This window comes from Lagopus muta, chromosome 21 (assembly GCF_023343835.1).
Source record: "Lagopus muta isolate bLagMut1 chromosome 21, bLagMut1 primary, whole genome shotgun sequence".
Taxonomy (NCBI): Eukaryota; Metazoa; Chordata; class Aves; order Galliformes; family Phasianidae; genus Lagopus; species Lagopus muta.
The window spans coordinates 4,261,523-4,287,443 of NC_064453.1; the positions used below are offsets into that span (position 1 = coordinate 4,261,523).

Genomic DNA, 25,921 nt, shown 5'->3' on the forward strand with positions numbered 1-25,921 from the left:
TACATATTGCTTTAGCTTATGGACAACTGATGCACTCAACAGGCGGACTGGTATTGGGTTTCCGTGCCTCCTTTTGGGGAAAATAAAGGACGGCTATTTTTTTTAACAAAAAGAAAATAAATAAAAAAGAACCTGAACTGCCTTTGCACTAAATTAGTGACTCGGACCTTTGCACAGTTGGAGACATGCTGTGACGCTCTGGATGTCTTGACACACACGAACGCGCGCCGTGGACTAAACGCAGGACCTGGGAACTTCTGCTGAATTCTGTGGGTCAAGGATCATTTCACACATTATCTTTTGTTGTTGTTGTTGTTGGTTTTTTTCGTTGTTCTGTTTCGTTTTGGTTGGTTTTGTTTTTTTCCTGGATGTGAACCTTCCTCTCCTCCACCCACCCCTGCTGCAGCCGTCTTCTCTTCATCTGGGATGTACAGTTTACACTGAAAAAAGAAAAAAAAAGAGGAAAAAAAAAGAAAAAAAAAGAGAAAAAAAAAAGCAAAACAAAAGGGAGAGCTATTTTCCTTCCTGGTGGGATATGCAGAACTCAGTGGGTGTGTGTATATATAAATATATATATAATATATATAAATATATATAATACTGACTTTAAAAAGAAAAAAAAAAAAAATCAAATCCCCACAACATACATTTTTTTTTAATCTGTGCCAAAAATGTGTTTTCAGAGAAAATCTTATTTTCATACTCAGACTTTGTATTGTCACTCATTTGTAAGTGCGCTTCATTTAAACATGCCCCCCTCCCTCGTCTCATGAGCTGTGGAAGTGTTATACACTTGTACAAAGACTTTTTACCCCCCTTCTCCCTTCACCTCCCCTAACACTTATTAATTTATGGAACTGTTTTTCTCAGCGCAGTTTTGTTTTGTGTGTCCATTGGATTACAAACTTTATTAAAAAATACAAAACACCTCGCGCCGCTGTGCTGCTGCTGCGCCGGGGGGCGGGCAGGGCCTTCCTCAGTGCAGCTCCTGTCCTGCCAGCGTTGTTCAAGCACTCGGCTGCAGGGGGCTGCAGCCACCGCCGTCGTAGAAATGGGCATTTCCAGCTTGGATGAGAACAGATCCTCCACGCCCTGAGTGCTTCTGCACCGGATGCAGCCCAGCACCGTTGTGCCTCTGTGGGTTTGGAAGCTGCTGTGCTGCCACGTTGGGGTGGTTTTGCTGTTTCCTCCCCGCAGCCTGCAGTGGGTGCAGCACGCTGCTCCCTGGGCACTCGGCGGCGTCATCCCTGGTGCAGGGCTGTTTTTGGATGGGGAGAGCCGGCCCCCATCCCCATCTGCCTCTGGGCAGAGTGAACCTCTCAGCCCCAACCTCATCAGCCCCACGGATGTGGGGTGCAGGGAAGGGCTGCTCCACGCATCTGCCTCTATTATTCCACACCCTTGCTGGCCCTCTTTCCCCTGAGCAGCAGGAAGAGATGGGAAGGGGCCTCGGGGCCCCTTGTGCTGCCCCAGCCCTGAGTAGGGGGGAGCATCCAGCTGCACTCGTAGCACATATTGCAGTACCTCCCTCCCTACCCCTGCAGCACCTGTGTGAGGCAGTGGGCTCCAGCACATGCTTTAGAAAATATTGCCATTTATTCCTTCTCTTTCTCTCCTTCCAGAAATACACTTTTTACACCATTTCCAAGCAGCTGACTTTAAATAAAGGCGAGGGGGTGCAGGTGGGTCATTCAGCAGGTGCCTGGCCTTCCCCAGCGAGGGGCACCGGGGCCAGGGGGGCGGCGGGGGCCTCTTGGGGGCTGTCGCGGGCACGGAAAAGCAGCTCGGTGGCTGGGATGACCTGCTCGGTCTGCCAGGTGGCAGCAGCGGCCCCGTACTGCTGGTAAAAGTCCGTGTCGGCCTGGAACATGACGAGCGCCTGGGCCGTGTGGATGCGGACGTGCTGCGCCAGGCTGCTGGCATCCAGGAATTTCTCCCCGCAGGAATCGCAGGCGTAAAGGATCTGAGTGTTGGGGTCTGCAAGGGCAGAGGGGAGGCCTGCGGTGTGGCAGCAGCGGGGTGGGAGCCATGTGAGCGCGATGCCGGCCCCCTCCCCTCCTCACCTGCTTCCTGCACTTGTTTCACCGCTTTGGTGATCTCTGCTTTAAGCGCTTCGGTCTCATCTGCCGTCACAGCGGCCGCCACGGGGACCACTGGAAGAAAGGAGAGAGAAGCGATACTGAGGGCGCCGCGAGGACACGAGGCCAGGCAGGACTCAGCCCGAGGGATCCGACCCACAGCAAAGTGCCCCGTGGCCACGGCCCAGGGCTCACCTGTGAGCTGTGTGACAGCTGTGGCAGCCAGCGCCTCGGTGGCCAGCGTCACCATGTCGTCTGAGGCCACCGTGACGATGTTGAGCTCACTGCCATCTTCTGGCTCCAGGATCTTCATGCCCGCCTTGCCCTGGTGCACCGTCTTGACGTGGGAGCGCAGGTTGTCCACACGGTTGAAGCCACGGCCGCATTTGTCACAGAGGAACGGCTTCTCCCCTTGGGGACGAGAGGGGAAGCAGGAGGTTAACTGTGGGTTCAGGCACACGGGGCAGCGCAGGGAGCGCTGGGGGCACTCACCGGTGTGGATGATGATGTGTTTGGAGAGGTCACCCACATTGACGAAGGCTTTGTTGCAGACAGTGCACTTGTGAGGTCGGATGTTGTCGTGGTGCCGGATGTGGTTGGCCAGCTGGCTTGACTGCACGAACCTGAAGGGGAAACAGGGATGAGGACACAGAGGTGGCACTGCCCAGCAGCACGGTGTGCAATAACAGCACCACGGAGGACGCTCACCTCTTGCCACAGCGCTCGCAGACATAGGGCTTCTCCCCCGTGTGCTGGCGCACGTGGGCGATGAGGGAGCTGGCTTGGGTGAACGCCTTCCCACAGATGAGGCACTGGCACGGCTTCTCTCCTGGGGAGGCAGCAGGAGGGCTCAGCCCCACGGGGATCAACGTGGAACCCCCCCTCAGCCCTCCAGGGAAAGGCAGTGTGGAGGCTGAGCTGTGTTCCTACCCGTGTGGATGCGGACGTGCCGCTGCAGCGCCCCAGGGTCAGCGAACTGCCGCTGGCAGTGCACACAGACGTAGGGCTTCTCCCCGCTGTGGATCCGGAGGTGCCGCTTCAGGTTGCCTGCGTGCAGCTGCATCTCAGACAGCAGCACGGGGACACCGGAGCGCCCCCATCCCTCCCTGTGCTGCATGCAGCAGGAACCCTGCAACAGCTTGGGGAGATGGGAGGGAACCTCTGTCCCGCAGATCAGCTCCTTTCAGGAGCAGCCCCAGGGTGCGAGGCAGAGGTTTAAACCCTTCTCTGTTCCCCACGGACAGTGGATACCCTGCTCGGGGAGCTCCCCATCCCATGCTACCTGAGGTGGTGAACTGCTTGCCGCACTCCCGACACTTCAGGGGCCCATCCGCAATGTGAATCTTCAAGTGAGCTTTCAAGTTCCCCACCTGGGGACAAACATCGGGATGCAGAGAGCTCCCTCCATCCCCAGCAGCCCCCCATGGTGGGCACTGAGCCGTGACTGCTCCAGCCCCTCCTCCAGCTCACCTGGTTGAATTTCTTGTCACAGTGGGGACACTTGTGCTCCTTGTCGGTGTCGTGGGTCTCCAGGTGCCGCATTTTAGAGGTGGGGTCAGAGAAGGAGCGCCCGCAGTAGTCGCACTGGTAGGGCTTCTCCCCACTGTGCACCAGTTGGTGCCTCTTGAGGTTGCCCGAGGTGGTGAAGAGCTTCCCGCAGTCGTCACAGCGGTACTTGGCCTCCCCCGTGTGCCGCTTCTTGTGCAGGTTCAGCAGGCTGATGAGGCGGTAGCTCTTCCCACACTCCTCACAGCCATAGGGCTTCAGCGGGCTGCAAGGCACGCGGGGCTGGCAGGTGAGGGAAGCAGCACAGCGAGTCCCCGCCGACCTCTGACTCCGCTGCCGCCGTCACAGCTCCAAGAGCCGGGTGGCAGCTGTCGCCGTACCTGTGCGTCTTCTCGTGGGCTTTGCACGCAGCCGGGTCTGAGAAGGCTTTATTGCACTCCCTGCAGGAGAAGGGTTTCTCTCCGGTGTGGATGCGGATGTGCCGCTTGAAGTTCCCAGTGTGGGTGAACTCCTTCCCGCAGTCCTGCGGGCAGAGAGATGCGCGGTGATGCCGGGGGCACCGAGGAACGGGAGCCCTGCCGTGGCTGCGGCCGCCCTCACCTCACACTTGTGTGTGACGGAGCCGTAGGCTTTCGACTCGGTCCTGTCGCTGTAAGAACCCGAACGCAGCAGCCGCGTTTCGCCTGAGTTCTCCTGTCCGGAGTCAGTGCTCCCTGATTCGTTATCCTCAGCATTTTCTCTGCTTTCTAATTTGGGTTGTGCTGCCTTGGGAATTTTAGCCTCCTCTTCTTCCTCCGCCATCGCCTCCCCCTCTTTCTCCTTCCCTTCCAGCTCCATCTCTGCATGCATTCAAAAAACAGGGACACGAAGGATCGAGAGCAGCATCAGAGACACAAAACCCATCTGCACTTCCTAACTCTAACCCCAAATTTAAGCTGATGCACCTTAGACCCTGCCCCACTCCCAGGAAGGGAAAACAGCAAAGTCCCCGTGCTGTGCTCACCACAACGCACCTCTTGCCTCAGCGCTGGGAGCATCGCTGCCCTTCTCCCTGGGGCTGCTGTTGCCCACCTCACTCTCTGCTGGCTGCAGGCGGCTGGGGGATGTAGCATCAGGGCCGGCTTCGGCAGCACTGTCCACACCTACGAGCAGCAGAGAGTCTCAGCCACGTTCAAGAAGTAATGGGCAGCAGGACAGGGCATCTGGGGGGAGTTCGGAGCTCACCTCCTGCCTGCTGACTTTCTGCAGGGCCCTCTTTGGCATCCGCTTGCTCTGCTGGCTCCTTGGGCTGTGTTGCTGCGGCCACAGGCGCCTCTTCCTTCCCCTCTGGGTTGGAAGGATCTTTTGGTTTGTCAGAATCACCTTGCGTTACTGCTGCCGCTGTTTTGCCCTCAACAATCACCTTCTCAACCCCTGCAAAGGAAGACAACTATGCCATCAGGCCTCCGTGGCTTGCTGGATGAGGCGAAACAAAAGAAGAAAGCTACGTACCGAGCTCAGTGAGGAGCTCCCGGCTCTCTACAGGGCTTTCTGCCAGCACCGTGAGGGATTTGAGTGCATTGCAAGCGTTGACGATCTCCCGCATCTGGAGGAACCCTGCCACAGCCAGCACATCTTCCACATTGTCAGGGTTCAGGCTCAGCTTGGCCGTGTACATGAACTCCAAAACCTGCCCCAACCCTGCAAAAGGCACAGCACACGCTGCGAGCTCCCACCTGTGCCACCCATCCGGCTGTGGGATTTGCAGAAGCCTTGGATCCTACCTGCCACGTTGCTGATGTCGAGGTGCACCACGTCCTCCTTCTGGTCCACAAAGAGCATCCTGAAATACTCACTGCATGCCGCCAGCACGGCTTTGTGGGCCTTGAAGTTGATGCCATCCACCACGAAGGTGCAGTCGCACAGCAAGCCCAGCTGCCGCAGCTGGTTCAGCTGCTCCAAAACCTGCCTGCTGTGCTGAGGGAAATCCATGGCTGTGGGCAGAAAGCAGAGCTGTAGTGAGGTGGTGCTAAAAGCCCAAAGGGGCGGGAATGGGGCAGAGCACAAAGCCAGGAATCCTAAGAAGCGGGAGGCGGAGGGTCAGCGGACCGAAGGAGGTGGGAGCACTGCAGACATCTGCAGGCAGTGGGAGCTCACGTACTGGGTCAGGGCTGGGCAGGCCAGCTCAACTGGGGCAGCTGCTGCAAGCCACAAACGTGTTCCTTCAGCTGCTAAGCACAGGACGGGCGTGCAGTGCGACAAGGGAGCCTCCTCCTGTCTGCAGTGGGTCGCAGCAATGAGCTCCCGACGGTCTTCTGCCTTGCTCTGCAGCCTTGGGTCTCCCTTGACAGCAATCACCCCTTGGAGAGGAGCAGCCAAAAGAAACCTGCAGGAAGGAGGTGTTAGGGGCTTCGTTTGCTCAGCTGAGAAGTCAGAAAGATAGAGGCTGGAAAGGAACCATGAGGAGAACCACACGAGACTGTGAGTCTGCTCTCCTCTGAGCAAAGATGCTCTCTGTGTCTCCTTCCCCTGCCCGTCCCAAAACACAGGATGATTTTCAACCAAACACCAACAAATCACCTGCCCTCAAACACATCTATCAACAGCCAGAAATAGCAATACTTGTGTCAAGATATATCTAAACCCTCATATATATGTGTAGATATATATATATATATATATGTGTGTGTAAGACTCAGTGAAGTTTGCAAGGGAAACTTTGCTTCCCTAGAGAAAGAGCACTTTCCCAGCAGCACAAACAATGCTGCCTTATGTACTTAGAAAGCTCTGAGCCGCATGCAAACACAAAAGGATAGGATGGGAGCAGAAAAAAAAAAGGAATGCAGTCAGGACTGCTAAAGAAAGCAGCTGACATGGATGCAAACCCTTTCCTATTGGTGCTGTGACACATGAAGATGTATCAAAGCCCCGTGCCTGAGCTCAGCTCCGTGCCTGAGAAGCAGTGATAAAAGAGGAGTGGTCCTTGGTTGCAACCGTGTGCCGCAGAGAGATCTCAGGAACAGAACTGGGAACCATAGAATCACAGAATGGCCTAGGTTGAAAAGGACCACAATGATCATCTAGTTTCAACCCCTCCGCTATGTGCAGGGTCGCCAACCACCACACTAGGCACTATGGCACTATGAGGAATGAGAAGTTTGTGGCTCTACTCCAAAATCTGCCCCTCCCTGGTGCTGAAGTCAGACTCTACGCAGCCCTCCAAGGAGAAACGCACTGCAACCCCCCCGTTTTAAACTACAAAACTCGCTGCTTCAGAGCTGTGCAAAACCCACAGCGGTTTCTTGCTGCTTTTTTTCCTACCCCACACCGACGTGCTGTGACCTCCATGCAGACAACGCGCAGCCAGAAGCAGACACCCCCCGATTCCACCTTGTCAGAAGGGCGTGGGTGCTGCTTTCCCTTCCCATCTCTCCCTGACGCAGCTGACAAGCCCCTCGTTACCCGATCCGCCACAGAGATGGAAAGCTCTGCTACCAGAGCACCTGCACACACAGCAAGAGCCACAGCCAGGTCCCAGGGTGCAGCCCACACAAGTGTGCTCCCAGGGTATGAAACTGGGGGGAGAAAGGGAGGGAAAGCCAAGGGAGCAAGAGGTGCTCAGCAACAGGAGATGTAAAGCAAGGGTTTCATGCCTTCCTTCCTCCTTCAACGCCCAGAAGTTCTCACTGTGAGGGCTGGCAGCTCTCCCGTTTATTAACAAGGGCTCGTGCAACGCAGTGGAGCAGAGAAACCCCTTTTTTTTTTTTTTTTTGTTAAATTCCTGAGGGGCTCAGAGGTGCCCTCAGCTCTGGAGCCGGGCGGGCAGCGGTCAGACTCAGCGCAGGGCCTCATCTCAGAGCTGGGTTCAACGCAAAGGGGGACTGGACCCCAAAACCAAGGCCTCCTCCTAAGCCTGCCCCCAGGCCTCTACTAAGAGTTTCTTAGCCTCCTAGCGAGCCTCCTCCCAGCCTCCCAGGCTCTCCCCCACCGCCCTCGGCCCTACCTGCCATGCCGGGCCCGCTGGCGGCCTCAGATCACCGCCCGTGACACGGCCCAGACAAAGGGCGCCGCCATCTTGACACCGGGCGGAAGCGGCGTCGCCCCTTCCCGCCCACCGCATGCGGCACTGCGCCTGCGCGCCCTGCTCGGGGCGGGGACGCGCATGCGCGAAGCGCGGGTGGCCGTCGAGTCACGTGACGCGAGTGTTTTCCTCCCTCCCCGGCCCGGCGCCATGTTGGCGGGCGTTGGGATGGGGCTGTCGAGGTGGGGCGAGCAGCAGCGGGTCTTGCGGCGTTCTGTGGAACCGGGGCCTCAGCCTCGTGCCCTGTGCGTCCGTGGGGGCTGATGTTCCTTCCTTGGGTGTCTCTAAGATGAGGGTGTGCCGTGATGGTGGCCGGGTGGCCCTACAGGAGCGGGCCCCGAGGTACGCTCTGTGGGGATGAAAGGCGCCGGAATTATCCTGGCGAGGGCCTGCGTGCTGAAGGAACTGGGTGGGTGGGGCTGAGGGTCTCGCTCAGGTCGTTAATAACCCAGATGGTTCTCTGTGCTGCTCCCCATAGGAAAGGTGTAGTGCAGGGATGGCCGCTTGAGAGGAGCGTCGAGGCAGTGTTGTTCTTCACAAGATGCTGGTGAGGCGAGGGCAGCACAACTGCCACAGCTGTGCAGGCAGCAGCCTGGAGACTGCACCGTGCTGCTGTTCTCGTGTACCACCTTCCCTGTCAGGTGCATGTAGCACGGCCAGCCTGCCAGCAATGAGCCCCTCGCAGGGCCATGTTCAGCGTTGGAGCTTTGAGCTGCTTTTTACTCTGTCCCGCAATTCCCACCCCGAAACCAGGCAGCTTTGGGGTGAAAAACCCTTTTTTCTTCCCTTTGGGTCTTTTATCTGTCCCCCTCGCCACTAGGTGGCACCTTGTGACTGCAGTGTGTGGGTGCCAAGTGCCGTGGGGTGGCATTTTGGGGCACGGTGGATGCATCCTGTCGCTCATATCCCCATAGATGCACAGTTCCAATTTTCTGAGCTGTACTGGGCTCTTTGGGAAGTTTTTTGACACCATTTAAACATTTTTCCTTGCAGCAAGGAGTCCACCAAGCCCTGCAGCAGCTCCTGCCTCACCCGAGGTGAGCGTGGGACAGAAATAAAATAGTGAAAGGCACCAGCTAGATCCCTTTGAATGTCCTTGTAGCATTACAGGCATGTCAATGCTGATCACAAGCCATTATGGGACAAACCGACCTCGCACCCGTGCCAAGGTAACATGAGCTGTGTGGTCTCTATAAACAGCCCTGTGCTGTGTTTGTACACATGGGGTGGCTTCGGGGCAGTGGTTGGTCCCACAAAGGAAGAAACCCAGGGTTTGGCAGCCTCTCTGCCCCAGCCTGCTGCCGTCTAGGGCTTGGTGGTGGGCAAAAAGGAGAAGAGGGTTTGGTGACCTTCCAAGGTGGGCTGGCAGCCGAGCAGCTGAGGGAAGGGCTTAGAAATAGAGTGGCCAGGAAGAAGTGAGTCACTGGGACTGGAAATAAACAAGGAGGTGGGCATGGAGCAGGGATGCTGGGGCCAGCTTCTTGTTTGCATCCAGGAGGAATTGTGGTCCCTGCTACTGAGGTCCCCATTGGAGCTGAGCCTGCAGCTGCTCTGTGCCTTTAACTCAGCTCCTTTGGGGAAAAAGCATCAGGAAAGCAGAAGAATGAAAAGAGGAGACAGCAGTTCTCAGTTATCTCTCATAACCCAGTACAAGCTGTATATACAAAGAAAAGCTCCAGCAGAGGGTCAGGGCAGGGCTCACTCCCCAGCCTCACTCCTCGTATCCGTCTCGTATCCGCAACCACCACCACCACCACGACTGCTGTGGGACCTCCAGGTCTTCCCAATCCAGCCCCAAAATGATGCCTGCAATCTCTTGTGGGTCCTGCAGTGAGGGATGCTCATGCTGTGTGCGGGTTTCACCTCATACCTCCTAGGGAGCCTGCGGGGAGCACTCCCATCCCCTCCACAGCATCCCCTCCATCCCAAACCAGCGGGGTGGCAGCCAGCTTGCCGGGGAGCAGACAGACAGCTAGATAAATAAGGGAGCACCCCACAATCTACCCATGGGGCAGGGGAAAGGCCCGGCCCCGGCGCTGCCCCCAGCCTCAGATTTTGATCTCAGTCCGGAAGATCTGCTGGACGTGCTCGCTGTGTTTAGCCGGCTGCCGCACGGCGCGGATGGTCAGCGTGCCGTTGTCCCCCAGCGAGGATGACACCGATGTGGGGTCCACATCCTCGGGCAGCTGGCACTTATGGGTGAAGGTGTTCATGACGGTGCCATCCGCGGCCAGCTGGGAGGGGAGAAAGGGGCGATTTTAGGCTGCAAGAGGCACAGGAGAGCTTTGTTCCTTTGCCCTTGGGTGAGGCTCGCAGTGTCGCCTTGTGTGTGGTGTTAATATTTATAATCTCCCTGCGGGTGCGTTGGTGGGACGTGAGTCACCTGGGGCTGGCAGCTGGAGGAACAAACGTGCTGTTTTGGGAGCTGCTCCTGGGGCGTTAAGATTTAGGGTGTGTGGGGACAGCACCTGGGAGAGGACATGGGACGCTGCAGCAGAAATAAAGGGCAAAAAGATGAGGAAATAGGGACTTCAGTGCTCAATTGGTGACTGTGGGGATGTCGTGATAGCCAAGTGGGGGTCTCTGGGGGTGGCAGCATTGGGGTGGTGATGTGGGGTGCCGGAGGGCGTGCTCACCTTCTCAGCGTGCACCTCAATCTGGTTGTTGGAGGTGGTGACAATGATGTCCTCAGGGGCGAAGTCGCTGACATCCACTGTGAACTGGTAGGTGTTGCCCAGGGTCTTCACGTTGCCATTGGTGCCGGGCCGAGCTGTGGGGCAGCGCAGCGGTCAGCTCGTCCCCTTCCCCCCGATAATTCCCTCCCAGAATTGACTCATTTCCCACAACTCTGTGTTGAATCCAAGCCCTCCACCCTCCTTGGGGTGACCTTGGGCTGCAGCAGGACCCCAAAAAGTGAGGTGCGCCCTCGCCGCGATCCCATTGCAGGGACTTGCCTGGGAAGCCCATCGGCTCGTGGGGCCTGGCGAAGCTCCCAAAAAGCTCCATGGGGCAAGCGGGCGACGAGGAGCGGCTGTGGTGGTGGAAGCTGTGCTCCGACCGGAAAGCTGAGGAGGATTTCAAGTTCATCCACTCCAGAGCAGGTCAAAGGGGCCAATGGCACCTCCTCACCCAGCGGCACCGGCTGTCTCGAGGGCGGCCACCGAGCTTATAAAGCCCCGTTTGGCTCTCGGCCACCTTCCAGACCTCTTGTAAAACCGGCTAAATTTAGGTCCTGCTACATCACTCTGGGCGCCGTGGAAATTTTTTCCTCTCTCCCCCCTTTCGTTGGCTCGGCTCCTCCCCGTCCTGGCTGTGGTGGGGGGAACCTGATTCCACCGCTGGCATTCCTGCCCACCAGGATAATGCAGTGGGCTGAGGGGCTGATGCTCGCCCCCACCCGCTGTCCCCAGGATGGGGGTTTTGGGGAGCTCCAGCCTCAGGGCTCCTTGCGTGGGGAGTGATAATAACAATAAAAAGTCATTAGGAGCGTCCTTGATGGAAGCGTGGAGCACATCCAAGCTGGCAGCTCCGTGCAGGAATGCTGGGGGGGGGGGGGGGGGGGGGTGCAAAATCCACATCATTTGGAGCTTTTCTCCCATCCCCGGGCAAACGAGGCCACATTTTGGGGCAGAAAAGAAGGCTCGGCGAGTGGCTCGGCAGAGCAGACCATGTAAGGCTTTATTCCCTGCGCTGACCCACCAGACAGCACTGCCAAAAAATGCAGGGGGGGTGTAATGTGAGCAGCCCCCCCTCTGTGCTGAGTAATTCCGGCAGGCGCCTGAGTCACCCTTGGCTGTCCACATGTGTGGAGATGCTCAGAGCATCGCTGGGCACTGCGTTGCTCCTCCGTGCCCCCTCAGCTAGGGCTGGATGTGCCCCCCCACCCCCCCCTTCCTCTCCCGAGGCGTATTCGGAGGCTGAAACCCTTCCCTTATTGCTCTGGCTGGCTCCAGCCCGCGCAGGTCTGGCCACCTTGTCAAGGTCGTTTATAATGAGCTTGTTTGCAAACTCATTTCCACCACAGTGCTGGCACAGGCAGCAGCATCGAGCCGGGCAGCACCAGACCCCCAAAACGCTCCCGGGATGGAGCCCCCCAGCCTGGAGCAGGAAGAGGAGAAGGTTTTGGTGTCGGAGCACAGCTGGCGGCCATGCCCCAAAGCCCGTAGGAGGCTGCGAGGTGAGACCCCTACCCTTAGTTTTTGGGCACACTGAGTTGATTTTGGGATCTTCTGGGGGGGGTTAGCACCTTGTTGCCCCCATCCCGGTTCTGCAGGGTGTCTGGAGGTGGTGAAGGGGCTGCTCTTCCGTGTGGGCGAGGACTGGTATTTCCTCTTTGTCCTGGGGGTCCTCATGGCCACCATCAGCTTCATGATGGACCTCATCATCTTCAGGCTCTATGAGGGTAAGGAGGGGCTGCAGCAGCCCCCGTTTGGGGGAGAACCTGAAAACAGGGGGAAGCTGGGAGGCTGTTGGGGCATCTCCCCTCCCAGCACTTCTTCTCCAGCCCACCGGTGGCTGTACCAAGAAGTTGGTGATTACTTGGTGCTCAAGTACCTCTCATGGACCATCTACCCTGTGGCCCTGACAGCCTTCTCCACCGGCTTTGCCAACAGCATCACGCCACATTCAGGAGGTGAGTGGGGATCCCTCGGGCTCCCCAAACCCTCCTTGGTGCAGGGAATCCCTAAAACTTGGAGACACCCCCCCCCCCCTCCCAAAATGTGGTGCCTACAAATCGTGGAGCCCTCAAAAATAGGAGTCCCCCAAAACTTGAGGACCTCAAATGTGGAATTTACAAAACATGGGGCCCACAAAATTTGGAACTCTCAAAACTTGGAGCCTTCAAAACCTGGAGCTCTTCACACTTGGAGCACCCAGTATTTGGAGGCTCCTCCAATCTTGGAGCCCCCCCAAATCAGAGCTCTTCTCCCCCACCAAGGCTCTGGCATTCCTGAGCTCAGGACCATCCTGAGCGGCGTGGAGCTGGAGGAATATTTGGCCATCAAGAATTTCGGGGCCAAGGTGGTGGGGCTGACCTGCACCCTTTCTGCTGGCAGCACCGTGTTCCTTGGCAAATTGGTGAGCAGGGAATTCCAGCAGGGATTTCAGCACAGGCTCCGTGCCGAGGTTGCTCAGCGCTGTGTCCTCTCCATGTCCCCAGGGTCCCTTTGTCCACCTCTCCTCCATGGCTGCAGCTTATCTGGGGAAGATGCGGACCTCAGTGATAAGGGAGTATGAGGTGGTGGCAGTGCTGGAATATTATTTTTTAACCAGTTTTCTCTCCAAACCCAAAGCATTTCAGTTAAACCGTTTTCTCCACAGGACAAATTCAAGCAGAACGAGATGCTGGTGGCTGCTCAGGCTGTTGGTGTGGCCACTGTTTTTGGGGCTCCCATCAGTGGTGAGTGACCCCCCCTGCCCCATTCCCATGAGAGGGAACCCCGAATTCTGAGCGAGTCCCCTCCCTTTTTCCAGGGGTGCTGTTCAGCATCGAGGTGATGGCATCCCACTTTGCTGTGCGGGATTACTGGCGTGGGTTTTTTGCTGCTACTTGCGGTGCCTTCATGTTTCGCCTCCTCGCCGTCTTCAACAGCGAGCAAGGCAAGACAGGGCAGGGCAGGGAGCAGCCCTGCGGTGTGCTTCGTCCCCCCTAAAAATCCATGTGCCCCTTCCTTCCTCCTCAGAAACCATCGCCGCTCTGTTTAAAAGCAACCTCAAGCTTGATTTCCCTTTTGACCTGCCGGAGACTTTCTTCTTCATGATTTTGGGGTAAAGAGGGACCTACTGGGGACAGGCTCCTGCCCTCGCACTGCCCTTACCCTGCCTGGATCTGCCCACATCCTTCCCACTTCCCTGCCTGTGTTCTGCCCATAACCTGCCTGCGCTCTGCCCGTTTCCTTGTGCACGCCCTGCCCAGCTCTGCCTGCACGCTGCCATCTCTCCCCCAGGGCCATCTGTGGAGCCATCGCCTGCGCCTACCTCTTCTGCCAGCGCTGGCTGCTGGCGGCCGTCAAAGACAACCGGCTGACAGGCAGGCTGCTGGCCACCGAGTGCGTCCTGTGTGTCCATGCTGAGCACCTGAACGTGTGTCCCACCCCCACACGTCCTTGTGTCCCCCCCCGTGTCCGTCTGTCCCGCTCACTGCGTCCTCATGTCCCGCAGTGTGTCTGTGTGTCCCCTGGTACATCCGTCTGTCTCATCCACCCTTCTTCCCACAGCAAGCCCCTGTACACAGCGCTGGTGGTGCTGCTGCTGGCGTCCATCACCTTCCCTCCAGGCTTGGGCCAGCTGATGGCCTCCAGGGTGAGCAGGGCTGGGGGCTTTCCCATCAGCCCCCCCCAGTCCCTCACACCCATGCTGTTTGTCTGTCTGTCTAGCTGTCCATGAAGGAATACCTCATCTCTCTCTTCGACAACCGCTCCTGGTTTGTGCTGGCCCAGAACGCTTCCATGGCCACCACCCAGCTGGGGGACCCACGGGGGCTGTGGCAGGAGTGGTGCCACCCTTCAGCCACCATCTTTGGTACTTTGGTCTTCTTCCTGCTGATGAAGGTACCTCATTGTGTCCCCAGCCCCACACCGCAACCTGCTGTCCCCATTCCCATGTGCTGTGTGCCCCTCAGTTCTGGATGCTGACCCTGGCCACCACCCTGCCCATGCCTGCTGGGTACTTCATGCCTGTCTTTGTCTATGGTGAGTCCGGGGGGTCCTGCCCCACTCCTGGGGGGCACCCAGACCTGGGCTGCATCTGGTCCTGGGGGAGCATGGGGTGCATCCAACGCATTACGGGTGGGGAGGAGATCAGTGGGTTGGCATCTGACACGCTGGGGGCTCAGGGATGCATCCAGCTCTTGAGGTGCGTACGATCTTGAGGGACTGCAGGGGGGTGTCCAGCCCATTTTGATGTGTGGTGGATAAGGGAGTTGCATCCAGCACTGGGGGCTGCACCTGGTCCTGTTGGGGGGGATCTGGGTCTGTATTTTTTGGGGGGTATTCCTTGGGGGTCCTGGGCTTCTCTCTCTCCCCCTCCCCAACCCCACAGGAGCGGCCATCGGGCGGCTGCATGGGGAGGTGTTGGCCGCACTCTTCCCCCATGGCATCCGCACGGAGGGCACAACGTACCCCATTGTCCCTGGTGGATATGCACTGGCTGGTAAGTGGGTGACATCATGGAGGGGGACAGTGGGGCCACCCCAGTCCTTGTGCCAATGCCACCATTGTCTCATCTGCAGGTGCTGCTGCTTTCTCGGGTGCTGTCACCTACTCTTTCTCCACCGCCCTGCTGGTGTGTGAGGCCACTGGCCACATGGCCCACGTGCTGCCCGTCATGCTGGCTGTGCTGGTGGCCAACGCCATCACACGGAAGAGCCAGCCTTCCTTCTATGATGGCACCATCATTGTCAAGAAGCTGCCCTACCTGCCCCCCATCCGCAGCCGGCACATAGCGTGAGTATTCTCACAGGCTCTGCTTTGGGGGGATTCCCTGGCAAAAATCGTGGCTTTTTGTCCCTTTTCTTCAGCTCCTATCGGGTGGTGGTGAAGGAGTTCATGGAGCAGCGGGTGGTGGCTGTGACCAAGAGTGATGGCTTTGAGGAGGTGCTGGCAGCCCTCAATGCCACCACCAATAAAGAATACCCAGTGGTGGAGAGCAAAGGTAGGGTGGTAGGTGTGCAGGGGCCTGGTGGCCATGGGACATCTCAGCTGGTGGCCTTGTGGTCACCTCACTTGTCTCCTGTCCCCGCAGGGTCACCCACACTGGTGGGCACCATCAGCCGTGCCAAACTGGTGGCTTTCCTGCAGAGCCACGAGCACCCACAGGCACCCCCAGGGCCACTGCAGGAGAAGGTGAGTTTGGGGCACCCAAAAAAGACATTTTTTCCACCCAAACATACAGCGCATTGCTTGTTCTATCCCACTGCAGCCAGCCTCCACTGGGACGCTTGGGGAGGACTGTGCCATTGAGCCCATCGTACTGCAGCTGTCACCGTGGACCTCACTGCACCAGGTTTGGGGTGGAGGGACAGGTGACAACGGGCCCCCAAGCCAGAGAAATTTGGACTTTGTCCCCACGTGTCCCCGCTCTTTGCAGGCACATCACCTCTTCGAGCTGCTGAAGCTGCAGTGCGTCTTTGTCACTCACTATGGGGAGCTGGTGGGGGCTGTCACACGCACCGAGGTGCCAGTGGGGACACTGGGTGAACACGAGGTGGGGGGCACGAGGGGACAGCGGCCGTCCCAACTCTTCCTTGCCCTTGCAGCTGCGGAGAGCCATAGAGGAGCTGGCCAAGGACGCGTGACCGCCCATCCTGCCCCTGTGTCAATTAAATGGCTTTTGGGGTCATATGGTTAATTTCGGGAGCTGTCTGGGGTGCAGAGCATCCCATCCTATTGCCACCCGCGTTTCGGGGTTGCTCTGCAAAGCAGGGTGTAGCGTTTCAGGGTGCGGAGGGCGCAGCTGATGCTAATGAAGGCGGTGCAATTAATCCTGGGCATGCCTGAGCCCAGCCTCAGGAGGGGTGAAACGAGGTCAGCGCCAGAGGAACACCCAAAAAATGGGGCTGGAGCTGGGCATGGCAGCGCCGGGGGGGGGGTGCGGGGGATGGCTCTGCGGGGCTGGGGCCAGGCAACACCCATGAGGGGCAGACACCGTGGTGAGGGTGAGAACAGCGATGGGGCTACAGAGTAGGGTGGTGGGAGGTCCACAGCATCCCCATCAGGTGGGAAAGGTGCTGAGAAGCACCCATAGGGTCTATGGAGGGCGCTGAGCGGGTTGGAGGCAGGCAGAAGGCAATGGGAGCACAGCCCCCATGGAGCTGAGGGTGAGCAGCAGCCCCGGGGCAGCCCCTGCCCCACGCATCACCCTGCAGCTCCTGCAGGGATTGGGAGTTTCATCGAAACTCCGCACAGGGAGGGGAAACAGAGGCAGCAGGGCACGAGGCGTGGTGATGCACTGCAGGGCCAGGGGCCAAAAAATACAAGAGGAAAAGGGCAAAAAAAGCAGCAAAGAGAGCATCCTGCAGAATGCTCCACAACCGCACAGCCCTCAATTGCGGGTTTGAGGTTAAACAAAAAAAAAAGGGGAAAAAAATGATGATAATAAATGCTTTTTTCCGGTGCTTTTCCCACCCGGTGATTTGCAGGCACCGCGCAGCCAGCGCTGCTGGTGTTTGGCAAAGTAACCCTGAATTCCTGGTGGGTTTGGGGAAGGAGGAGGGAAATGTGCATTTCTCAGCGCTGCAGAAACGCTGGAAAACTTTAAATCCTCCTTAAAATAAACAAAGAATAGAGGCCCCCCCTCTCCTGGCTCTAAAATCCCACTCCAACTCAGCACTGATGGACGCCGGGGTAGAAAAAGAGCACAAAAGTTTTATTCAAATCCAACTCACTGTCATGAAAATCATGAAAACCTCATAAAATCCATTAAAAAAAAAAAAAAAGGGGGGGAAAAAACCCCAAACCTGCCCCCTTTCCCCCCCCCTTTTCTTTTTTCTTCTCCCTTCTCTCCTTTTACCTCTCCGAAATCTGAGACCTTTTTCATTTCTCAATAAATATACAAAAATATAATAAATTAGAAAAACAGCAACACCAGTGACAAAAAAAATCAAGAGGTAACACTGCTGGTCAGCAGCAAGGCAGAGAAAAACCAAACCAGCGGTGGGAGAGGAAAACAGGAGGGGGAAAAAGGCAGAAATAGAGAAATCTGGGGGCCAAAACTCAGCCCTTTGGGGTTTTTTTTTCCCTTGAAATGCAGAAAACAAAGGGGAAATTCCCCCCCAAAACAGCCTCCCCCACTTGAAATTGTCATTTTTTGGGGGGGGTTTCCAGCTGTTTTGTCCTCGGGACAGCGATGGCAACGCGGTGTGAAATCCCCTGGGGGGGAATAATATTAATAATAATAATAATAACAGCAACAACCTTAACAAATATTAACAACAATAAATAAAGCGGAGGGTGGGGGGGAAGCCGGGGGTCTTCATTTGCCCATGTGGAGTCAGATGGGGACGCCGGCGGGGCAGAGCTGCTCCTGCAGCCCCAGCAGGCTGTAGGCAATGCGCTTCTTGTGGCCGGGCAGGCGCACCCCGATCTTCTTGAGGTCACTGCAGGGGAAACACAGAGCGGTGTTGAACCACAGGTGGAATTTTTTGGGGGTTGAGAACAGCAGCAAAAGGGGCTGGGTTGGAGGTGGAGGATTCTGAGCGTGACACAGGGCTGGATCTGGAGCAGCGCTGAAGGCATCCCACCCTGAGCGCCCCATGGCACGGGATCCAGCCTGAAAGGGGAGCCCTAGGGATGGGGCAACGCTGTCCCCAAACCCGCTGCCACTCACTCGTTTGTCATCTGCAGCACTTTCTCAATGGTGTTGTAGCCAGCGGCAGCAAAGTGCTCAGCGTATTGGTGCATCTTGATGGACTCGAGCCACTCGGGCACCGAGCGGAAGGGAACGCCGTCAGAGCCGCTGGTGCTGGGCAGGCGGATGGAGACACTGCGGAAATGACATCAGCACCCAGAAATGGAGGGGTGCAAAAGAAAACAAAAAAAAAAAGGCATGCAGAAATGCGAGGCTGCAAAAAAGTTTACACAAAGGTACGGGAGAGCGTGTGAAAAGCAAGGGGCTGCCAAAAAAATTCGTGCAGAAGTGAATGGAAGAGGAGACGGCAGTGCGGAGATGCAAGAAGTCGAGCAGGAGTGCAATAATAAAATGCAGGAATGGAGGATGTGAAAACAAGGGGAATGCAAAGACTGGAGAAAAGGTCATGCAAAGGAACGAGAGTGAGGAAAGCGGCAGGAATAGAAGGTGTGGGAAATCATGCAGGAATGCAACGATGCAAAGAAAAACCAAGGTGGAGAAGTGGAAGGGTGCAAAAAGAAGTGGAGGATGCGAAGGTTCCTGCAGCTCACCGGGGGTCGAAATCTGCCAGCGCCTTGAGCGAGTCGGGGGCGCGGACGAGTTTGTCGAGGATGCTGACAATGTCTGCGAATTTGGGGCGGCGGGAGCGTTCCTGCTGCCAGCACTGCATCATCAGCTGGTACACAGCAGAGGGGCAGTCCAAAGGGGCAGGCAGGCGGAAGCCTTCATTGATGGCTTTCATCACCTGTCAAGGCATCCCGGAAACGGCAGGAATAAAGAGACGTGCCTAACAAAGCCCCCAGAATAACGGAGCTGGACCCCGAAAGAGCAAAGCTGGCCCACAGCAAGGTCACCCCACAACGTCAGCGCCACAGAAAGCAGTCGTGCCAAATCAGGCACTCGGCCCCCAAAGCAGCCCCCAAAACAGGGTGCTGGAGGGGTGCAGGCGCTCACCTCGTGGTTGGAGAGCTCCCAGTACGGGCGCTCGCCGTAGGACATCACCTCCCACATGACGATGCCGTAGCTCCAGACGTCGCTGGCAGAGGTGAACTTGCGGTAGGAGATGGCTTCGGGGGCTGTCCAGCGGATCGGGATCTTCCCACCCTATTGGGGGCGATGCCGTCACAATTCCCCAATGGCAGGGGAAAAAAGAAAGGAGGCAACGATGCAAAATTGTACCCAAACCCCCCCAAAATCCACTTACACTGGTGGTATAGGTGGCTTCGGGGTCGTCCTCCAGCACCCTCGACAGCCCGAAGTCGGACACCTTGCAGACCAGGTTGCTGTTGACCAGGATGTTGCGTGCAGCCAAGTCCCGGTGCACGTAGTTCATGTTGGCCAAGTACTTCATGCCCGCTGCGATGCCCCGCAGCATGCCCACCAGCTGGATGACACAGAACTGCCCGTCTTTTTCCTGAAAGCAGAGAAAATAACCCCAAATCTCACATCTTGTCACTACAGGGATGTTCACGGGGGCAGGTCTTGTCTCCATAGGGATTTTGGGGCTGAAGTCCTGCTAATCCCACCCTGGAGCAATGGGATTCCCTCACGCATCGCCTACCCGCAGGAATTTGTCCAACGCGCCGTTTTCCATGTACTCTGTGACGATCATGAAGGGTTTGTCTGCAGAAAGAGAGCCAAAACGCGTTGAAAAATGCTGAACATTAACTCCATGCCCCTGAAAATGGTGCTTTTTGGGCGTCCAGCAAGCTTTTGGGGAAGGTAACTGTGGTTTTAGGGCACTCACGCTTAGAGACGACCCCCTCAAGGCGGATGATGTTGTGGTGACAGAACTGCCCCATGATGCTGGCCTCACCCAGGAAGTCCACACGCTGCTTCTCCGTGTAGCCCACCTTGAGCGTCTTGATGGCCACTGGCACCTCCTTCTTGCCCTGCTTCAGGGTGCCCTTGTAGACCTCCCCAAATTCTCCTGTTCAGGGCAACAGAAGTTCAAAATGTGTTCCCTCCTCGGTTTGGGGACAGATGACAATGTGAGGACCTACCAGCACCGATGACCTTCTGGCGGGTGATGGAGGATGGCGAGATCTCAGTGGTGAACTTGAGCATGGCCTGGTTGGGGTCTTCATAGGTGTGTGGGTCGACGTAGGTCTTGAGGGGCTTCAACTGGTCTGGGGGGTTGGCAGCCGTGTCACCCCCAAAGTGCCCACTTTTTGTCACCCCCAAAGTGCCTTGAGCCACCACCCCACCACTCACCAGACTTGGAGAAGTAGACATCCTCGGGGGATTGGCGCGATGGCGAGTTCCTCCTCCTCCTGCAGGAAAGCAGTGCTTAGCCCTATTATTCACCCCTGGGGTGGCAGAAAATTGGATTCGGGTTTTTTTTTTAATCTCTCCCTACCTCCGGAGGACGTAGAGGAGAACAGCGAGGACGAAGACAACAAAGATGACACCGGTGACGGAGCCACTGATGACGGCAGCTGACGCCATGGACTCGGCTTCTATGGGAAAATTCGGAGTCATGTCCACCCCACAGCACCCCAAAGAAACCCCAAATCCCCCAACTCCTGTTCCTCACCTTCGGGTAATGTCTCAAACTCATGCTCGAGGCTGAAGGCGCCGTGGCCATCCTTGGTGAGCGCCTGGACCCGCACCACGTAGGCAGTGCCAGGGGACAGCTTGGGGATGGTGACAGAGGTGCCTTCACAGCGCAGCACCGAGTAGCTGTTCTCATCTGTCTGAGGAAGCAGGGAAGAGGGTGAGCGAGGGACCGTGCGGAGGACATGAGATGGGATGCAGATGGGATGCTGCTGGTGGCACCTTCTTGCTGTAGGTGACTTCATATTTCCAGACCCAGCTCTGCTGCCTTGGTGGCACCGTCCAGGAGAGGACCAGGCTGGTGGCTGTTTGTCCGTTCAGGCTCACCGACGTCACCTGGGGAGGCTCTGCGATGGAGACGCGGTGTCAGAGGTGGTGACGCCTCTTTGGTTGCAAGACGGCGGCCACAGGTGGCACCCCGTAGCGGGCACAGGGGTACAGGTGGCCCTTACCTGTGTGGTTGACGCTGATGCTGGTGCTGGCCACGCTGCGGAGCGGGCTGAAGGCTGAGACGCCATTTCGAGCTTCGACGGTGAAGGTGTAGTTGATGTGGGGCTCCAGGTCGGTGACTGTTACCCCTGTCCCAACCAGCCCCTGGGGGGGCTGCGAGTAGCGGATTCCCCCATCGCAGGGCTGGCACTCTCCACTCTCAGACAAGCACTGCTCACAGGTGATGCTGTAGGTGACATCCTGCCGGCCACCCCTGTCACTGGGAGGGGACCAACGCAGCTGCACGGTGGCCCCCAGCCCAACAGCTGTGACGCTGCGGGGGGGGTGAAGGAGGACCTGGGGATACAGAGCACGACACTGAGGTCAGGGCACGGATACAGCCCCTCAAACCCCATGCCACTTTCCCAAAATGCCACTCACGGGTGCAGGGCATGGCAGCCGGGTCGGTGGGGGCACGGAAGAACCCATCCTGGCAAGGACACGCGTCAGCAGCAGCCGAGGATGGCAGCGTGTGAGCAGGGCAGGGCTGGCAGCCGCTCAGGGACACCTCGGCCTTGAAGGTGCCGGGGGGACAAGCTGGAATAGGGGACAACATGGAGGTGAGCACTTGGGTCCCCCTGTCCTCAACCTGAGCATCATCACCAGCTTCCAGGGATTCAGAGCATTTCTCCTTATCGCACAGCTCGTTATTACCCACTATGAACGGGGAGGCTCCTCCCATCAACCCACCCCTCTGTCTGGGGGAACCCTGCCGGTCCACCCCTCTGCACCCGATGCACTTGCTGTGTCAGCTATGCAAGGCCGCTCCGAGTCTTCTCCCAAGGACACCAGAGATGCCCAGGAACGCCCGACTGCATTGAGGATGCCTGAGCACCCCCAAGAGTGCTGAAGATGCCCCAAGGGGGCAGGGATGGCTCTCAGAGACACCCCAAGACAGGGCATCCCCAGCCCACACCACCCTTCCACTCCCACCATCGCTCCCCACCTTGACATTGCTCTCCCGCCGCCTCGTAGCCAGCCTGGCACTGGCACTGCTCGATGGGCACCAACCACTCTCCATCCATGTTGCAGTGCAGCATCGGCACCCTGTCAGCCACCGCGTGCTCCACGCAGGCTCCCTCCACCTTCGCCAGCTGCTGGGAGTCAGCGCCTGCCACCGTCTCGGGGAACACGGCCAGGCCCCGCAGCACAGCTGGGCACGTCTTGTAGTAAACCCGCACCGACAGCAGGGACACGCAGGCCCCCAGGTCCTGAAAAGCCAGGTAGAAACCTTTCCGGCGCAGAGGTCCCACGGAGCGAACCTCCACGTTGAGTTTGACGTTCCGCGTCTCAAAGTCTTCTTGCACCGTGATCTCATCCGGAGCAATGGTGTCAATCTTCTTGAACTGCCGCTTCTGGAAATTGGTGCCATAGTCAACGTCAGATTCAGCATAGAAGAGGTTGAAGGTCTCCTTGCAGGAGCCGCCGCCTCCAGGGAAGCTGTTGCAGTCGCGGACGGTGAATTTGAGCTCGATGAAGATGCGCTGCGCCTCGCTGCGGTAGATCCAGTTGGTGCGCAGCCAGTTCTCCTGCTCGCCCTGCAGCACGCTGCACACCGCGTAGATGTAGATCCCCGAGTCGTTCAGCACGTGCTGCTGCAGGTCCCACTGCACCGCAGGGAGAAATGGGTCGGTGCTGCTGCTGCTCCTCAGCCCCAGCCAGTAGGGTCTGTCCCCCTGGATGCTCCCCACTCCCATCCCCGCAGATGTCCCTGTGGACATGGTAAGGGCCACCCGTACCCCTGTACCCACTGCGGGGTGCCACCCGTGGCCGCCATCACACAACCAAAGAGGTGTCACCACCTCCCCTTCCATGTCCCCATCCATACGGACGCCCCCCCCAACTCATGGAAGTCTCCCCACCCCGATGGATGCCCCCCCCATCCCTATCCCCAATGGGATGAAGCCATCTGCATCCCCAAGGATGGTCCCAGTCCATCCCCGTGGATGATCTGTCCCCATCCGTACCACCATCCCCATCCCCGTGAAGTTCTCTTTCCTCGTGGTTGATCCATCCCCATCCCTACTGACATCTTCATTCACAAGGACATCCATTTCTCCATCGCCATGGATGCCCCCATCCCACCCCATCCCACCCCATCCCACCCCATCCCACCCCATCCGCAATGCTGGTTTGAGGAGGAGCTTGCTGGATGCTCACCCCTTTGCCGTAGGGCTGGGTGAGCCAGCCCAGCTCCCCTTGAGCCTTGGCGAAGTCCAACAGGACAACTGTGGGAAGAGGAGAGAAAAGGACCATTAGTGGGATGAGCACAAAGCCAGGAAGATGCCAACCATGACCCACAGACAGCCCCAGGACCTGCAGGGCCACCGATGCACTCAGATGCCTCCTGGAAGCACAGATACCTCCAAGTCCCCCTGGAACCCACAGATGACCTCAGAACCCACAGGCACCTCCAGGACCAACAGATGTCCAGCAGGATCCATGCCTGTCCCCAGAACACCCAGATGCCGCCCGGATCCACGGAGATCCCCCAGACCCACACATAAAACATCCCTGGAACCCACACGGCTCCCACAGATGCCCCCATAACCCACAGAAACCCCCAACACCCCCAGACACCCCCAGCACCTTTAAATACCCTCAAATACCTCCGGGACCCCCAAAGGTCCATGGGACCCCTGTAAGACCACAAGACCCCAAAACCCCCAGGAGCCCCCACCCCACCCCACCGCCCCGTGTCCCCCCAGGTCCCTCGGGGCCATCAGGAGAGGACATGCCCCAGCATGCCGAGGGCGGTGGCCGGATCCAGCACCGGGGGAGGAAGAGGAGGAGGAAGAGGAGGCCACGGCCGGGGCGGAAGCGCCCATGAATCAGCCCCCAGGAATGCGCCCGGCTTCGCGCCCGCCGGCACAGCCTCAACCCATCCCCCAGGGTTGGAGTTTGGGGACGTGACCCCCACCGTGGGGTAAGCACTGAGAACGCCAAACTCGTGACATATTTCACCCCACGGGGCCACGTCTGGGGAGAATGCGGGCACAGCACTGCTTTCCTGCGGCTGGAATTCCCCCAGGAGGGGAAATCTGGCACGGTTGGGTTTGTGGGGTGGCACCTTTTGGGGCTCATTCCCCTCCACTGCCCCCATCCCCACCTGCACGGCCACGACCACAGCCATTCCCACCCCTGCCCTGATCCCCCCCCCCGACTCCTTCCCCATCCTCATCGCCACCCCATCGCTGTCCCGACCCCCAGTGCCCCCCACCCCACCCCACTCCATCCCCTCTCCACCTCCACTCCCCATTCCTACACCCCAACCGCGGCTTCAGTCCCCCCTCCCCACTCAAATCCTATTTAGTTGTGAAGTGGGGGCAATAAACCACCCCACCCCCCTTCCTTTCCCTCTGCAGAGCCCAAACCCGGCATTTCACACCCCAACTTTGCCATATTTTCACTTCTTTCACCCCAAATCGTTGAGCCCATAGGGACGCTCCTCGGAGCGCCCCGAATCCCGCCTCCCCTCCCCATTTAGGGCTTATAACCCCCATCCCAATAAATCCCTTCACCTCCCAATAAAACAAACCCAACCACCTCCAATTCGCCCCCCAAATCCCAAAGCTGAACCCGAACTGCCCCATAGAGCCCCACGGAACCGGAGGGGGGAAGGAGGCGGTTTGTTTTCCCAACACTTTTCGGGCTTTCCTGACATTGTTCTCAGCTCCAGCACCGGATCCTGCCCCGCGAACCTTCCTCTTATGGTATCTTTATGGCGTGGATTTATCAACTTTGGGCTCATTTCTGCCCTTCCCCCCCCCCCCCCCCCCATATATTTAAAGGATTCCCACCAGCGGTGTTGGGGGATCCTCACTTTTCCCGACTGGGAGCTCGGCACCCACGGGCTCAAAGTCCCGAACTCTCCGTTTTTAATCGTTATTAACCATTAGATCGTCATTAACTGATATGAAAACGTCTCCTTTTGCCCCCTCCCACCCCCCAAACGAACTTTTGCCCCCTCCCATCCCTCAAAGCCCAAAACGCTGCGAGCTCTCGGGTAGAGAGGCGTCGAGCTTCATTGCAACCTCTACCCCCCCCCCCCCCCCCCAAAAAAAAAAAAGGGAAAAACAACAAAATATTGGGATTGGGGGGAGGGGGAGAAAAAGGAAAAAGTTCTGAAATAATGGGATAAAGTTGGAGGTGGGGGGAGGGAAGGAGAAAAGAAGGGGAAAAAAGTTGGTTTTGGGGTCGCGGCGGTTCTCACCTTCCTTGGGGGCGGCGGGGGCCGATGATGAAGAGGAGGAGGGTGGGGGGGATGAAGGCTGCCGGGGGGGCCATGGCGGGACGCGGCCCCGCAGCTTCACGCACTCCGTGGGAGCGCTCCGGCTCTGTTCATTCATGCCCTGCTGACGTCACGTGGCCCCGCCCACCAATAGGAGAGCGGCGGGGGGGGGGCGCTCTTAAAGGGACAGCGAGTCTCCGAAGGAGGGGGAGAAGGTGGAGCACACTCGGAAAGCGGGCAGCCCCCCCCAAGTTGGGCTGTGTAGAACCGACCCGCATTTGGACCCGTCGGCACACGAGGGGTTAAATGGCCCCTCCCCCCCCCCCCCCATCTGCCTTTCATTCATGAAACGGCGTGGGAAGGGGGGGCGGCCAATGGCGGGGGGGGCGGGGCGTAGCGGTTCCCACCCGCAGCGCTGCGGGGTTGGGGGGGGGGGGGGCAGAGCCCTGCGAGCGCTGCGGGAGCGCGTCCTCCGTCCGTCCGTCTGTCCTGCCGCTGCACGGCCTGTCCGTCCCTCTGTCTGGCCGATCAACCCTCCCCCCCACCCACCTGTCCATCTGTCCAGCCCTCAGCTGTCTATCCAAGCACTTCCCCGTCTGTCTGTCCATCCACCCATCCGTGTGTCCATCCATCCATCCCCCCATTCATTACCCC

The 25,921-nt window shown here is 58.0% G+C and overlaps 5 protein-coding genes across 8 annotated transcripts in view; 2 read left to right on the plus strand and 3 right to left on the minus strand.

Annotated features, from left to right (window-relative positions):
- Positions 1-928, plus strand: part of SPEN (spen family transcriptional repressor) — a 56,412-nt gene extending 55,484 nt beyond the window's left edge. For all 4 annotated transcript variants that reach the window (XM_048967420.1, XM_048967421.1, XM_048967423.1 and 1 more), the window contains one exon: positions 178-928. In XM_048967420.1, coding sequence (XP_048823377.1) covers positions 178-264 — 87 coding nt within the window. In that variant the 3' untranslated portion in view covers positions 265-928. The remainder of the gene's footprint in view (positions 1-177) is intronic.
- Positions 310-7,691, minus strand: ZBTB17 (zinc finger and BTB domain containing 17). Its single transcript, XM_048967426.1, has 16 exons — positions 7,567-7,691; positions 5,725-5,949; positions 5,348-5,557; positions 5,076-5,264; positions 4,809-4,997; positions 4,598-4,726; positions 4,185-4,423; positions 3,965-4,107; positions 3,549-3,849; positions 3,361-3,448; positions 3,009-3,125; positions 2,787-2,907; positions 2,571-2,701; positions 2,274-2,489; positions 2,064-2,153; positions 310-1,977 (listed from the first exon to the last, which is right to left on the minus strand). The coding sequence occupies exons 3-16, from the start codon at positions 5,553-5,555 to the stop codon at positions 1,688-1,690; spliced, it is 2,451 nt and encodes an 816-aa protein (XP_048823383.1). The 5' UTR covers positions 5,556-5,557; positions 5,725-5,949; positions 7,567-7,691; the 3' UTR covers positions 310-1,687.
- A 95-nt stretch (positions 7,692-7,786) lies between these two features.
- On the plus strand, positions 7,787-16,222 carry CLCNKA (chloride voltage-gated channel Ka). The gene is made up of 20 exons (XM_048967427.1): positions 7,787-7,986; positions 11,669-11,821; positions 11,918-12,046; positions 12,149-12,277; positions 12,584-12,723; positions 12,806-12,883; positions 12,967-13,045; positions 13,120-13,245; positions 13,329-13,413; positions 13,593-13,694; positions 13,863-13,947; positions 14,022-14,195; positions 14,267-14,336; positions 14,686-14,796; positions 14,876-15,089; positions 15,164-15,297; positions 15,388-15,488; positions 15,565-15,648; positions 15,733-15,819; positions 15,902-16,222. The coding sequence occupies exons 1-20, from the start codon at positions 7,950-7,952 to the stop codon at positions 15,938-15,940; spliced, it is 2,157 nt and encodes a 718-aa protein (XP_048823384.1). The 5' UTR covers positions 7,787-7,949; the 3' UTR covers positions 15,941-16,222.
- On the minus strand, positions 8,835-11,145 carry HSPB7 (heat shock protein family B (small) member 7). The gene is made up of 3 exons (XM_048967428.1): positions 10,599-11,145; positions 10,281-10,414; positions 8,835-9,878 (listed from the first exon to the last, which is right to left on the minus strand). The coding sequence occupies exons 1-3, from the start codon at positions 10,729-10,731 to the stop codon at positions 9,693-9,695; spliced, it is 453 nt and encodes a 150-aa protein (XP_048823385.1). The 5' UTR covers positions 10,732-11,145; the 3' UTR covers positions 8,835-9,692.
- Positions 16,223-16,267: 45 nt separating the features above from the next.
- On the minus strand, positions 16,268-25,323 carry EPHA2 (EPH receptor A2). The gene is given in 19 exon segments (XM_048967733.1): positions 16,268-17,740; positions 17,971-18,126; positions 18,543-18,736; positions 18,946-19,095; positions 19,196-19,405; positions 19,553-19,614; positions 19,739-19,921; positions 19,995-20,120; positions 20,206-20,264; positions 20,351-20,450; positions 20,528-20,687; positions 20,770-20,894; positions 21,000-21,321; positions 21,323-21,333; positions 21,418-21,573; positions 21,983-22,643; positions 23,197-23,264; positions 25,250-25,268; positions 25,270-25,323. Coding segments are annotated over 19 exon segments (2,922 nt in total). The 3' UTR covers positions 16,268-17,634.
- Between the last annotated feature and the right edge of the window lie 598 nt (positions 25,324-25,921).